Source organism: Polyodon spathula, chromosome 22 (assembly GCF_017654505.1).
Source record: "Polyodon spathula isolate WHYD16114869_AA chromosome 22, ASM1765450v1, whole genome shotgun sequence".
Lineage (NCBI taxonomy): Eukaryota > Metazoa > Chordata > Actinopteri > Acipenseriformes > Polyodontidae > Polyodon > Polyodon spathula.
The window spans coordinates 4696763-4710143 of record NC_054555.1 but is presented as its reverse complement, the minus strand read 5'-3'; the positions used below and the strand labels follow the sequence as shown (position 1 = coordinate 4710143).

Genomic DNA, 13381 nt, shown 5'->3' with positions numbered 1-13381 from the left:
TGCACTTGCACCACTCACTATAGAAAGGATCTGACGGCATATTCAATGTTTTGAGACAATTTCACCTACATATATTTCTCTCTCTCTCTGTGCTCTGAGAATAGGGCATCCTGACCTTGTGACAGCAGCAGATGCAATAGAGAACACCCACGTTCAAAACCAATAGTTGCTCTAGATGTGCAACAGTTTTGTATGTTTACTCTCCAGATGACTCTTCCAAAGGTCACACAAACCTGATTTCTAGATAATAACTTTACTGCTGTGCAGATTGTTTTAATTAGCATAGGGAGCGTTTTCCGTGAGAGTCCATTAAAAATCTGTCTCAATGGGAATAGTGTCAGGTTGATGTTTTCAGAGACCCTCAGATGCAGGAGAAAAGATCATATTGAGAGGCGAGACTGGGGAAATGCATGAACGTCTGTGATGTATGTTAGCTTGCCTGTTTCATTTCATTTATATTTATTATATATTTATTTAGTCTTGGTGTAATTAGAGAGTTATACAGAGTGGATGCTGCATTTGGATACGGATTCAAATGTTTTGCATCACCTAGAATTTTAGAAGAGAGACATTAAGTGGTGTGCAATTCAATATGTTAATGTAACATCATTCAGCAGGTTCCATTCGACTTTACGAAGCAAAACGAGTTAATTGTGTAGGGTGATGCAAAACTTTTGGCCATAGCTGTGGGATTTGGATTCAACATGTCTTAGAAGTCTTTCTCAACGTCTTTCTCAAAATATTTGTCATTGAATATGTGGCGTTTCTTTTAGTGTTTCTAACTTCAGCACAATAGATAGTTCTGGGTGATCTGTCTATGGGATCACCAGGTCGATGTAAGGTTGTAGGTACGAGTCAGGGGTGTTCAGACAGTCTGCTAAAAGTGCCTTGATTGAAGTGGCCCTATTAAACCATCTCTCCTTGTGATTTCAGATTGAATCCCAAAAGCAGATCAAGCATACCAACAAGGTAAGGACTAATTCTTCCCAAGCCTTATTTTAATGGGATATTATGGTTATTCTGTGATCTGAGCCTGCTGTGTAAGTTCTGAATCTTCCCACTTGTATGACGACACCAGCTGTGTCCTGCTCTTGCTACTGCCAGTCTTTAGGCTGAAATAAAACTTGCACAATATGATGCTAAGAACTTCTAGATTAAGAATTGTATGGAGTATCATAAAACAAATTAGTTAGGGGAAATAAAATGACTACCTGGTATTTCAGATAAAATGTTATCTGTTCAAGGTCAGCTTTTTTTTTTTCAATACCATTCTCCTGAAGACTCCTAATCCTGTGAACCCTGCTGTAATCTGCTATTGTATGTGCTATGCTCTATAAACTTCACTTTTTGCTTGCTTCACCATGAGTCTTGTTGCAGAATGACTTTGGGCTGAGTGGAAACCAATATGCATCATGGCTTGTTAGGGTCAGGCCTGGAATGCTTCTATTTAGTAAACCAAATAGTAGAGAACATTGGATATTGAGGGATGATTTAGGTTGATTTTGATTAATATAACTACCCACCCCCCCCCCCCACCCCACCACAAAATGGTTTGATAATTTTAACCATACTTGCAGGAATGGCGACACAATATAACTGACACTTATCAGCTATTTAGAGCATCATGGCCCTGAGAATGGGTTGGTAATGTATTTGATTTGATTTGATTATGGTTGATATGCTGGTTTGATGGTGGTATTTTGATATTCTGGGGGGGTGCTTGGGGGGGTGATGATTGATTGATGATGGGTTTGATTATCATTTTTGAGGTTATTGGATTTTGATTTTGATTTTGTGGGATATTTTTGCTGGTGGCGGGGGGGGGATGATATGGTGGGGATTATATTGATTTTTGATATTGATTGGGGGGGGGTGATTCTGGGGTGATGGGATATATTTGTTTTGATGGGACTTGGGTTGAATATTGAGTATTTGTGGATTTGATGATCTATTTTGATGATGGGTGATTTGGATTATTGCTTGATTGGATGATATGTGGGGTTGATGCTGGTTTTGATGATGGGCTTTTGATGATTGGGGGATATAGATTGTAATTTGATATTATGTGATGGCACTGTTTTGATTGGTGAGAATTATTGATTATTTTTGATGGGGGTTGATTTGGATGGGGTGGGATGGGATATTCTATTTGATTTTGATGGGGAGCTTTTTGGATGTGCTTTTGATGGCTGATATTGATATGGTGATGGTGGTTATCGTGATGGGAACCCCTACCCCCCCCCCCCCCCCCCCCCCCCCCCCCCCCCCCCCCCCCCCCCCCCTTATGAATCTCAGCAAATATCAGTTCAAACATTATGTTGGTGAATAATGGATGCAGCTATAATTGCCTAAACCTGCTAGTGCAATTACCTTTAGAACATGTACATCTGTATAAATACAGCATATTAGGGAAAACTGATCCTCACATATTCATGTTTTAATTAATCTTTGAAGTTTTAACAGTTTTGTCAGGGAATTGCTAAGCCCTTCAGAAGCATTGATTCTAGTAACAGGCCAATGCAACACAAAGCCACCTTTTGAATTAGTTGTAGGTTATTGAGGATTCAAAATATGATTTCCATCTGTGTTTGAGCACAGGTTGGCTTTAAAGCTGTTTGGGCGATTTGCAAAGCAACAACAGAACATTAAAAACAGTCACAGCTTTATGGGTTTTGATCTAAATGCCATCACCAAGCACCCAAGCGACTCTGTGTTTAGTAACCCAAGAAAGGGCTTGGTTGATTATTTTGGAAAGATCGTAAATCAAGGACCTGTTTGTGTCTCTCAGCCCAGCGTCTCCCAGCCCCACATCTCCACGATCCCCCTCCTGGCCGATGTTCTCTGCGCCTTCCAGCCCCATGCCGGCATCCTCCACCTCCAGCGACTCCTCCCCCATCAGGTGTGTCCCCCCCGCTGCTCACGCACGTACTCTGCACGGGACCTTTCCTCTCCACTGCACGCATTGGCTATCATGTCATAAAGCCTTGTTGTTACACTTGTCATACATTACCTTGTCATACACTTCGATGTAGTCCTCAGTATTTTTCTGTTCGTTTGACAATTAAGATGATAAGCACGGCATGCTGAAGTTAATACCAAGCATTGTGTTCACGCTGCAGTTATTAGTTTTAATCATTCAGGAGCCTTTTTTTTCTCTCTTTTTGAGTCCTGTTTTAAACTAAATATCTGTTCCAGAACATCATTATGCTGCAGTCTTTGAGTCTAGAACCCATACATCCTGAGATTTAACAGAATAAATGTTATTTCTATGCTCTGCATCCTGGAAGAAGTCATGCTGAAATCCCTGCTGTTTCCTCACACATTCGTTGTTCCTGCAGCCCAACAGTCCGGAAGGCTCGAGCTCTCTACGCCTGCAAAGCGGAGCATGGCTCTGAACTGTCTTTCATTGCCGGCACTATATTTGATAACGGTGAGTCTTGTTCATGGTTTTAATGAAGCGTTGTCTGGTGCATAAAGCAACTGAAGGAGATTTCAGCTGAGCAGGGGGTGGGGGAACTGCTTTTAAACAGTGCAAATCCAATAGAATTACAATAAATTGCTCAATATGGTCATACCCAGGTCTGTGGTGTTGAACAGTCCTTTTTGAAAGGGAGTCAATGCAGTTTTATGTTGTCAAAACCCGTAATGTCTTTCACAAATGCATAGCACTTTAACATTCTTTTGAAATCCAGTCTTTCAAAATCATTCTAAGAAGTGTTTGGCTCCCTCAGAAGTCCAGTGTATAGCGTTTTATTTTCCTTTTGCAGTACATGATTCAAAATGACTAATCACTACATGTTTGATTTTTTAAACTTGTTTTCATCAGTTTTCTGAACAGCAAGACTGTGGTGTCTTTACAAGTAATGCGTAGCACTTATTCATTTTGATTGGTAGCATGAAGGCTTGCAGTCTAATCGAACAATAGAGAATACAAAGATGCAGATTACTGATTATGTGGAGTCTGAGACAGGCGGTCTGGCACTGCTCAGCAGAAATCTTTCCTTCATTTTAAAGTCATTTTAAACCTTCAGGTTTTTATGGAGGTGTTTTTTCCCTGGTATTCAAGCTACAAAGCAGTTTTATTTTGAGTAAGGCTTTAATCTACACATTGTTAATATTCATTGCTGTAGGCGTAGATGATGTTGACAGATGATTCCTTTTCTCCCTGCATATTTGTTAGTACTTGTAAAGATATTTATACAAAGTGGCTCTTTGTACACATACAGTACGCATCTGATTGCATTCAGAGAGGCCAGGTTATGCTGGGGACAGGAAAGTGAAGGGTCTTGTTATCCAGCTTCACTCACCCACACATAGCCTATTTAACAATGTTGCACTAAAAAAAACAAAAAAAAACCCACCATGATGACAAATGCGCTTGTAGGCTGCAGCTGAATCATGCATAGAGAACCCGTGCAAAGGCAGGATGTCAGAAAGGTCAGATTGTGCCAATGAATGAATTGATGAAAAATGTGACTCTTGAGGAAGACACACTTCTTAGTGTAGAACCCATAAAAACCTCACACTTCTGCTCAGAATGAATTTCTCATCCTTAAAAAAAAAAAAAAAAAAAAAAAAAAAAACAACAAAAAAAAAAACACTTTCTGCCCTTCTGAACAGTCATTATTCCATTAACATTACCACAAGCCAAGTCAACAGTGCTCTCCATACTGTAGTTACCTGAATAGGCTGGAGATCTTGCAGAACTTGCAATACAGTAGTTCCAAAAAAAAGTCTTAAATTGAGCTAGATCCAGAACATTTTGCTGCTGTGCTCCTTGTTTGTGGAACTCTATTCCGGTTGATATTAGGCAGGTTGAAACATTGGATTTAAAATTGAAAACCATACTTTTTGTAATGTGCTTTTATGTTAGCCTTAGGGTGAAATTCAGGAGGTGGTAGCTGGGCTGATTGATTGATTAATTAATTAATACATGTCTATAATAATTAACCTATTTAAACCCGAATCTCACACTCCTTCTCTGTCTAGCGTTTTGCTTTCTAGCCAAAGTTTAGACTCCTGAAATCATATCTTTTTGTTAAAATAATTAATAATTTCATTCATCATGCCTAACTGACGCCAGTTTATTCTTTCATCTAATTTGGAACGACTCCGACCAGGATTCAGAGTTTCCTACCTGCTCTCGTGAATTGTTTCATCCTGCTGTAACTTCATCGAAGACTCTGATGCCTCCTTTACCAGCTGCTTCCCTGATTATCCAGTCTCCAGCCTAGCAACCACGCCATACAAAACACAAGTCCAAATCGCAGTGTCCTTTGCAACTTCACTACAATCTACAAAGATTGGCCCATCGCCAATCTCTTAAATGCTCTTTTTGATAAAGGGATTGATATTCCAGTTGACGGAGACAGAATCACTCTCTTTAATCACTGCGAAGCAATGTCTGCTGAGCCTGTACTTTCTCCTTGACTGCAAGCAGCTTCAGCTTGTCTCTTCAGTCTATCATCGCCGCACAGAATTGGATCAGTATCTGTTCTACATAGTAGAGCTCTCCGTTGGCTACGGGGGGTCCATGTTTTATGAATATCACAAGGCTTTCTCTGCTAAAGCTGCCGCAATCCCATGAGCTGACAATCGTATCATGGACTGGTCTGCTCCCAATCTGGATCTCTTCAGCGGCCTGGGAGCCAATGTCTGCGCATCTGCAGCTCACTCTACCTCCCTTTGTCTAAAAGCGGCATAAACTTCATTCAGACCATGCTCACGATCCTCCCCACCACACTTCAGTTCTAGATCATCAGTTCCAAATCCCATCCACGCATCATTTCCTCCAGATCAATCCTCATATGACCACTTCTGGTGGCACCAGTGGTCCAGAAAGTCAGTTGTCTTCTATTACAATAATAAACCCACAGTCCAAATAATCAACAAAGGATGCTCCTCCTCCCCCCTTATAATACAGCTGCTTCAAAAGGCTAGTCTGGATTTCAGTCTCCAGTAATTTCATAATACAAGCTTGCCATCTCCCTGGTACCCATAATAATGCGGCCGACGTTCTCTCTCGCTTACAGATACCTCGCTTCCACCAACTGCTCCCTTCAGCATCCCCATCCCCACTGGAAACTCCATCTCACCATTTGCTCCTCTTCGACTGACCTCAAACATTTCCAATCTCTTGCAATCCGCCCGATGCTACATCACAGCGGCGCTAGCTCCATTTACCAGATCTTCATACACCACCGCTTGCACAACATTCTCAACGTTCTGCGCACAAAATCATGTCCAACCTATCCCCTTCAATCAAGACTACATCTTCTCCTTTATCGTTCACGCAAGAGACTCTCTTCATCTAACTCCCTCTCCAATTAAATCATATATCGCCGGCATTCAATATTCATATAATTTAAATTCAGGCCCCTCCGCAACTCTTATTTTAATACCCTCAGTCCATCTAACACTTGGAGGGATCCTCAAAACCTCCCCTCCTGTCATCTCCCCTCGACTACCTATCTCAACAGACATATTGCTCTCTTTAATTACGACCCTTTGGAAAGGCTGTTTTTCCCCCTTCGAGGACCTCGTTATGGAAGTGCTGTGCCTACCTGCTTTCTTCGGCTTCATAAGATGCGCAGAATTTACAGTTCCATCAATTTCCTGTCCTTCCTTCGCTAGGGACGTAGCCTGCTTTACGTTCTCAGTGCCAGGTTCGAGACTAACCCATCTTTCTGTTGCAGATTCCTTGCGGGAGCTTTTTCCCAGCTTTGGAAGACCGAGACTCCCTTCTGCGAGGGCAGCAGCAGACCAGTCAAGGAATCCTTTTCTATTCTATTCTATTCTATTCTCTTTTTTTAATATTTTCAGATCCTCGGGAATGCTACCTTCGACCAAGCTCCATCCTCAGCAAAAGCAGAGCTCATCGGTCAGGATCTCTTTCTATCCTGATTTAAGCAGGGTGTTATCTGGCCCATCTAAGCTGAGTTACGGGATCGAGCCTCTGTCCTTGACGGAGCATCAATCGCTCGGCCTGTTTTTTACTAACAGCTGATTTCTGCTTCCTCTGCTCTATCCTCACAGCCCAGCAGACATCTTGTGAAATATAATTACTTGTAGCTGGAGTGTATTGTACATATGAGCTCTTGTTTTGTTTTTAACTTTGTGGAGTGTTCTGGGTTGCCATGGCACGAAGGACGCTGTGAAAAATTAAATTGTATTGTAATGTAATGAAATGTAATGTTTCTGCTTCCACAGTTCATCCATCTCGTGAACCAGGGTGGCTGGAAGGCATGTTGGAAGGGAAGAAGGGATTAATACCTGAAAACTACGTGGAGTTTTTATAGCCAGAGGCGATGGGTGACACACCCCCGGACCTTGCATTGTTACCTGTTGTGATGGAAAGAAGACTGGACAAGAGCTGAGCATTGCCGATGTGGCTCCGAATGGCCTGTGGACCAGCCTGCAGTTTTCCTTCTGTGTGTGCATCTGTCTGTCTGTGTGCGGACAGTGTGCCGATTGCTTCTTTTCATAGATGGCAATTCACTTTTTTTCTAGCTTTTGAACCTTATCAGTCAGGTACACATCCATTGGTGTCTCTGAATAACTGAAATAGACACGATAGGAATAGAACCCTACTGAAATATGATCACCTGCTGAAATAAGACAGTTTATTTAAAATATTTGGCATGGTCTTTAAAAAGACCAAAGTCTTGAAATTTGCAGTGAAGGAGTCTGGTATAGAAAGGGTTAAAGTTGTTTTTTGTGTGTGTGTGTGTGTTTATATGCTGAGCTTTCACAGTCATTTGTGTCGCTGGGTTTGTTAATTTGTAATTCTAAGAATGTTCTCTTTTAAAGCTCTTAGTAGCAATGTAATGTATGCCATGGTTGGGAACAGTTCAGAGGAGGCCATTTAAAGACACTCACAGGACACTGCAACCATTTTAAAGTGATATTTTTTCTATGGGAGATTTTGTTTTAAAACCTGGAAAATCATTCTCTTGGGAGTCTGTTTTGTGGAAGTGGCTGACAATGTGAAATCTTACTCCTGAACTAATGTGGAATTGCTCTCTTATTTATGAAGCTGTAATTATCATTGTAAAGGATGCATTGTGGGGAATTTTTTATTTTTTTTTCTGGGATGGAAAGGGTACAGTTTAGATTTTAGATAAGTAAAATGATTTTTTTAATAAGAAATTTTTATATTTGATATTTGTAGCCGACTAATTTTATTCTTTAGCATTTTAGTTTTATGTAAATAGCTTCCTTTTTAATTGTAATCTTGTTTTTTTTAAGTCCACTTAAATGCTGCCTTATTAATTATTCTAAATGAGATAAAGTGATGGGTTTTAGACTGGAAGATGAACAAACTTGATGCATATTAGACTGGAGTCTATACTGACCAAGGGATAGATCCCATAAATGAACAGCACTAACATTGTTTAACTGAAACATGAAAAATAAAACCATACAATAGTGTTATATATATATATATATATATATATAGATATACTTGTTGCTTTTTAGACAGGCCTTTTGGTCCCAACAGATGCATGCAATTGATGAGTACAGGTGTACATTTTAAATCTTAGGGCTCAATCAGGTATTGTTTAACTTGGTGGACACATTTAAAAAGATGAGTTTCAAATCTTGGGTTTGTAAATCATTCATCTTCTGTGGACGTTTGATTTCTGAAACGTGACTGTTCCAACTAAGATTATTCCTTGGAAATGAAATTTAGTTTTTAGTAGAAAGAAAAAAAGACAACATTGTTTAGATTACAGTATAATATTAACACGTTCAATGCAGACTTTCCTATATGTGTACAGGTCTTAAGCACTCTTTGCTCCCCGTTTGTAAAAAACACTTCAAGTAGAGATACGTTGCTTCTTTTTTATCGTGGCATAGACATGCAGTAACAGGCAAGGGAATATATCTTTACAATGAAAACTAATGAGAGCACTTGCTGGAAAGCCCAGCAGGCTTTATTTAAATATCACTCCCCATGACTAATCAGTAGTCTTAGCATCTTGTTTAACACATGAACAAACTGTTGTTATATGCAACAATAATTCAGTCCATTTCTACAGCATTACTGCTACCTTAAATCATCTTCATAATGGTATCTGACTTCAGGCCTGTACAAGTGAATCCACTTATATACTGGCATATTGTGGACATGCATTTTGACATTAATCACTTTGATATGTGAGTGGTAGAAGTTTCTGGTATATCAGGTCTGTATTTATATTAGTTTGTGCTTGTTTGTTCAGGCATGTCTTCTGATAGTCCTACATGTGTTGTTGCTAGTGGAAAAATTTATTTCAACAATACTTAAGTCCAGGACTATAGCCACAGGTGGCAACTAAAGCTAGTGTCTCCTGTACACTCTAACTGGTACTGGCATTATTAAACCATCTCACAAAACACACACACACACACACACACACCAAAAAGAATAATTGTTTTATTTACATTTTTGTAGTGCTAGTTAACATTTTATATCCATTTGGTTTAGGTTACAAACTTCTGCCACAATGCTATTACACATGGTAATCTGAAATTGTCATCTGCTGCATGTTTCATTCAATGAAGGGGTTGTTCTGCTTATCACTTGCTCTGTAAGTTTTTAATTGAGCTCCAGACTGATGTTTTTATCATTCTGTGTTTCTGATTTTATCAATTGTTTTCAAGGGATTTATAAAGGCATTGACCATTTGATGGAGATTTTTTTGGGTGCCATACATTTATTGCATAGAAGAATAAAATATTTTTACCTCGTGATTGGTTTTTTTTTTTTTATGCTGCTGCTTCTTTGTCGTCTTCTTCAGGCTAACTTAAAAGACTATGTCCCACTTGCCTAGGATCAAAACTGATTGAAAGCAAAGAAAAAATATGTAGACCTATTAACTGTATGTTCTATATGACCTTTAAACTTTATATATATATATATATATATATATATATATATATAGATATATATATATATATATATATATATATATATATATTTATATTATATTTATTTATTTATTTATTATTTATTTATTTATTAATGCAGTCCATCCTATAGATATGGACTGCATTTAAATAAAACAAGGGAGGGGACTGCATTTAAATAACAAGGGAACTAGTCTACTCGGAGAAAAGATCCTCGAGCAGGTTCAGAAGCATTTAAACTAGAAAGGAAGGGGGGAGAAATCAACAAAAAAACAGAAGGGAGACCGCATCAAAACAAGAACAACAACTCAGGTAAGACAACCATTAAATGTATTTATCTAAATGCTAGAAGTATCAGAAACAAAATTCTAGAACTTGAAGCTACTGCACTAACAGGTAACTATGATGTGATAGGTGTTACAGAAACTTGGTTGTCTGAGAGTGATGGGGACGAATATAATATTTGTGGGTATACACTGTATAGGAAAGACAGGCAGGACAGAAGAGGAGGAGGGGTAGCGCTATACATAAGAAACAGTCTTGAAGCCCAGGTGTTAAACCTGGACAAAGAAAATAAAACCGAATCAATATGGGTCAGAATAACAGACAAAAATTCAAAAGGCATAATAATAGGAGCATGCTATAGACCGCCAGATTCAGACGGTGAGCACAATAATCTGTTATACAATGACATTAGAAATGTGTGTAGCAAAGGAGAAGCCATACTAATGGGGGATTTCAACTTCCCCCATATAAAATGGGAAAACCCGGTGGGTAGCGCGAAGGATGAAATAGAAATGGTGGAAATGACAAATGACTGCTTCCTAACACAATTTGTGAAGGCACCCACTAGAGGGGAGGCATGCCTTGATTTAGTCTTTTCAAATAACGAAGATAGAATAACTAAAACAGAGGTCAGAGAACCACTGGCAAACTCAGACCACAACATGGTCTCATTTGAAGTGTTTTTTAAATCCCCCAAAGTAAAGACTAAAGCTAAGGTTTACAATTTTAGAAAAGCAAACTATGAAGGTATGAAACAGAGACTAACAGAAGTAGATTGGAGTAAAATAGAGAAAACACCCACAGAAGAAGGATGGTTGTTCTTCAAAAATGTAGTACTAGAGGCGCAAAACAATTATATCCCTAAAGTAGACAAATCTAAATGTAAAACTAAATTGCCAAAATGGTTTAATAGATCAATTAAAAAAAAAATCAGCGAAAAAAGGCACTTTACAGAGCATTAAAAAAGGACCAAAAAGAAAGTACGCAGAAAGAGTACACAGAACTGCAAACGCAAGTCAAAAAGGAAGTTAGAAAGGCCAAGAGAGAAATAGAAATGAACATTGCTAAGGGAGCTAAAACCAATTCCAAAATGTTTTTCCAATATTACAACAGCAAGAGAACATTCAAAGAGGAGATTAAATGTTTAAGAGATACAAATGGCAAAATCGTAGAGGAAGAAAAAAAAATAGCAAATATGTTAAATGATTACTTTTCACAAGTTTTTACAAAGGAAGATACTGACAACATGCCCCACATGTCATCCAGTTCCTATCCAGTTTTAAATAACTTTAGCATAACTGAGGCAGAAGTGTTAAAGGGACTAGGAGCTCTTAAAATAAACAAATCCCCTGGGCCGGATGAGATCCTCCCAGTAGTACTCAAATGAAAGAAGTAATTTACAAACCGCTAACCAAGATCATGCAGCAGTCTCTTGACACAGGGGTGGTACCGACAGACTGGAAAATTGCAAACGTAATACCGATCCACAAAAAGGGAAACAAAACTGAACCAGGTAACTACAGACCAGTAAGCCTGACTTCTACTATATGCAAACTTATGGAAACTATAATAAGATCCAAAATGGAAAATTACCTATATGTTAACAGGGTACTGGGAGATCGTGCCTAACTAACTTGCTTGATTTTTTTGAGGATGCAACATCGATAATGGATAATTGCAAAGCATATGACATGGTTTATTTAGATTTCCAGAAAGCTTTTGACAAAGTCCCGCACAAAAGATTAATTCTCAAACTAAACACAGTTGGGATTCAAGGAAACACATGTACATGGATTAGGGAGTGGTTAACATGTAGAAAACAGAAAGTACTGATTAGAGGAAAAACCTCAGAGTGGAGTGTGGTAACCAGCGGTGTACCACAGGGATCAGTATTAGGTCCTCTGCTATTCCTAATCTACATTAATGATTTAGATTCTGGTATAGTAAGCAAACTTGTTAAATTTGCAGACGACACAAAAGTAGGAGGAGTGGCAAACACTGTTGCAGCAGCAAAGGTCATTCAAAATGATCTAGACAAGATTCAGAACTGGGCAGACACATGGCAAATGACATTTAATAGAGAAAAGTGTAAGGTACTGCACGCAGGAAATAAAAATGTACATTATAAATATCATATGGGAGATATTGAAATTGGAGAAGGAATCTATGAAAAAGACCTAGGAGTTTTTGTTGACTCAGAAATGTCTTCATCTAGACAATGTGGGGAAGCTATAAAAAAGGCTAACAAGACGCTCGGATACATTGTGAAAAGTGTTGAATTTAAATCAAGGGAAGTAATGTTAAAACTGTACAATGCACTAGTAAGACCTCATCTTGAATATTGTGTTCAGTTCTGGTCACCTCGCTATAAAAAAGATATTGCTGCTCTAGAAAGAGTGCAAAGAAGAGCGACCAGAATTATTCCGGGCTTAAAAGGCATGTCATATGCAGACAGGCTAAAAGAATTGAATCTGTTCAGTCTTGAACAAAGAAGACTACGTGGCGACCTAATTCAAGCATTCAAAATTCTAAAAGGTATTGACAGTGTCGACCCAAGGGACTTTTTCAGCCTGAAAAAAGAAACAAGGACCAGGGGTCACAAATGGAGTTTAGAAAAAGGGGCATTCAGAACAGAAAATAGGAGACACTTTTTTACACAGAGAATTGTGAGGGTCTGGAATCAACTCCCCAGTAATGTTGTTGAAGCTGACACCCTGGGATCCTTCAAGAAGCTGCTTGATGAGATTTTGGGATCAATAAGCTACTAACAACCAAACGAGCAAGATGGGCCGAATGGCCTCCTCTCGTTTGTAAACTTTCTTATGTTCTTTATATATATATATATATATATATATATATAATATATATATATATATATATATATAACTATATATATATATGTCATGGACAGTGGTCTCTGATGAGCTGCAATGCATTACTATGACATCTGGTGTGTTAACCTACTAGTTAACAATAGTTTAGTTGTGAAGTACACAGAACATCTTCTGTAGATGTACAATAGCTTCATAATTTCTCCTGTACTGATAGATGGAAGAACAAGAGGGGACATTGCCTCCCATACATTGCTAGAGATCGTGTTGCCCAGGTTGTATTTTCATTACTGAGGAGTTCATGTGTGAATATGTGAAATCGGCAGCTGAGATTGAGGTGCAGCTTCTAGCAGGCCTGTGAAATGTACAGTGCA

General features: G+C 38.8%; 1 protein-coding gene across 1 annotated transcript in view; it reads left to right on the top strand.

Annotated features, from left to right (window-relative positions):
* The window catches only part of LOC121297141 (rho GTPase-activating protein 26-like), a 56853-nt gene extending 47217 nt beyond the window's left edge, over positions 1–9636 (top strand). The window contains exons 23-26 of the mRNA XM_041223218.1: positions 934–969; positions 2789–2899; positions 3339–3430; positions 7210–9636. Of these exons, the coding sequence (XP_041079152.1) occupies positions 934–969; positions 2789–2899; positions 3339–3430; positions 7210–7298 (328 nt within the window). The 3' untranslated portion in view covers positions 7299–9636. The remainder of the gene's footprint in view (positions 1–933; positions 970–2788; positions 2900–3338; positions 3431–7209) is intronic.
* The last annotated feature ends 3745 nt before the right edge of the window (positions 9637–13381 follow it).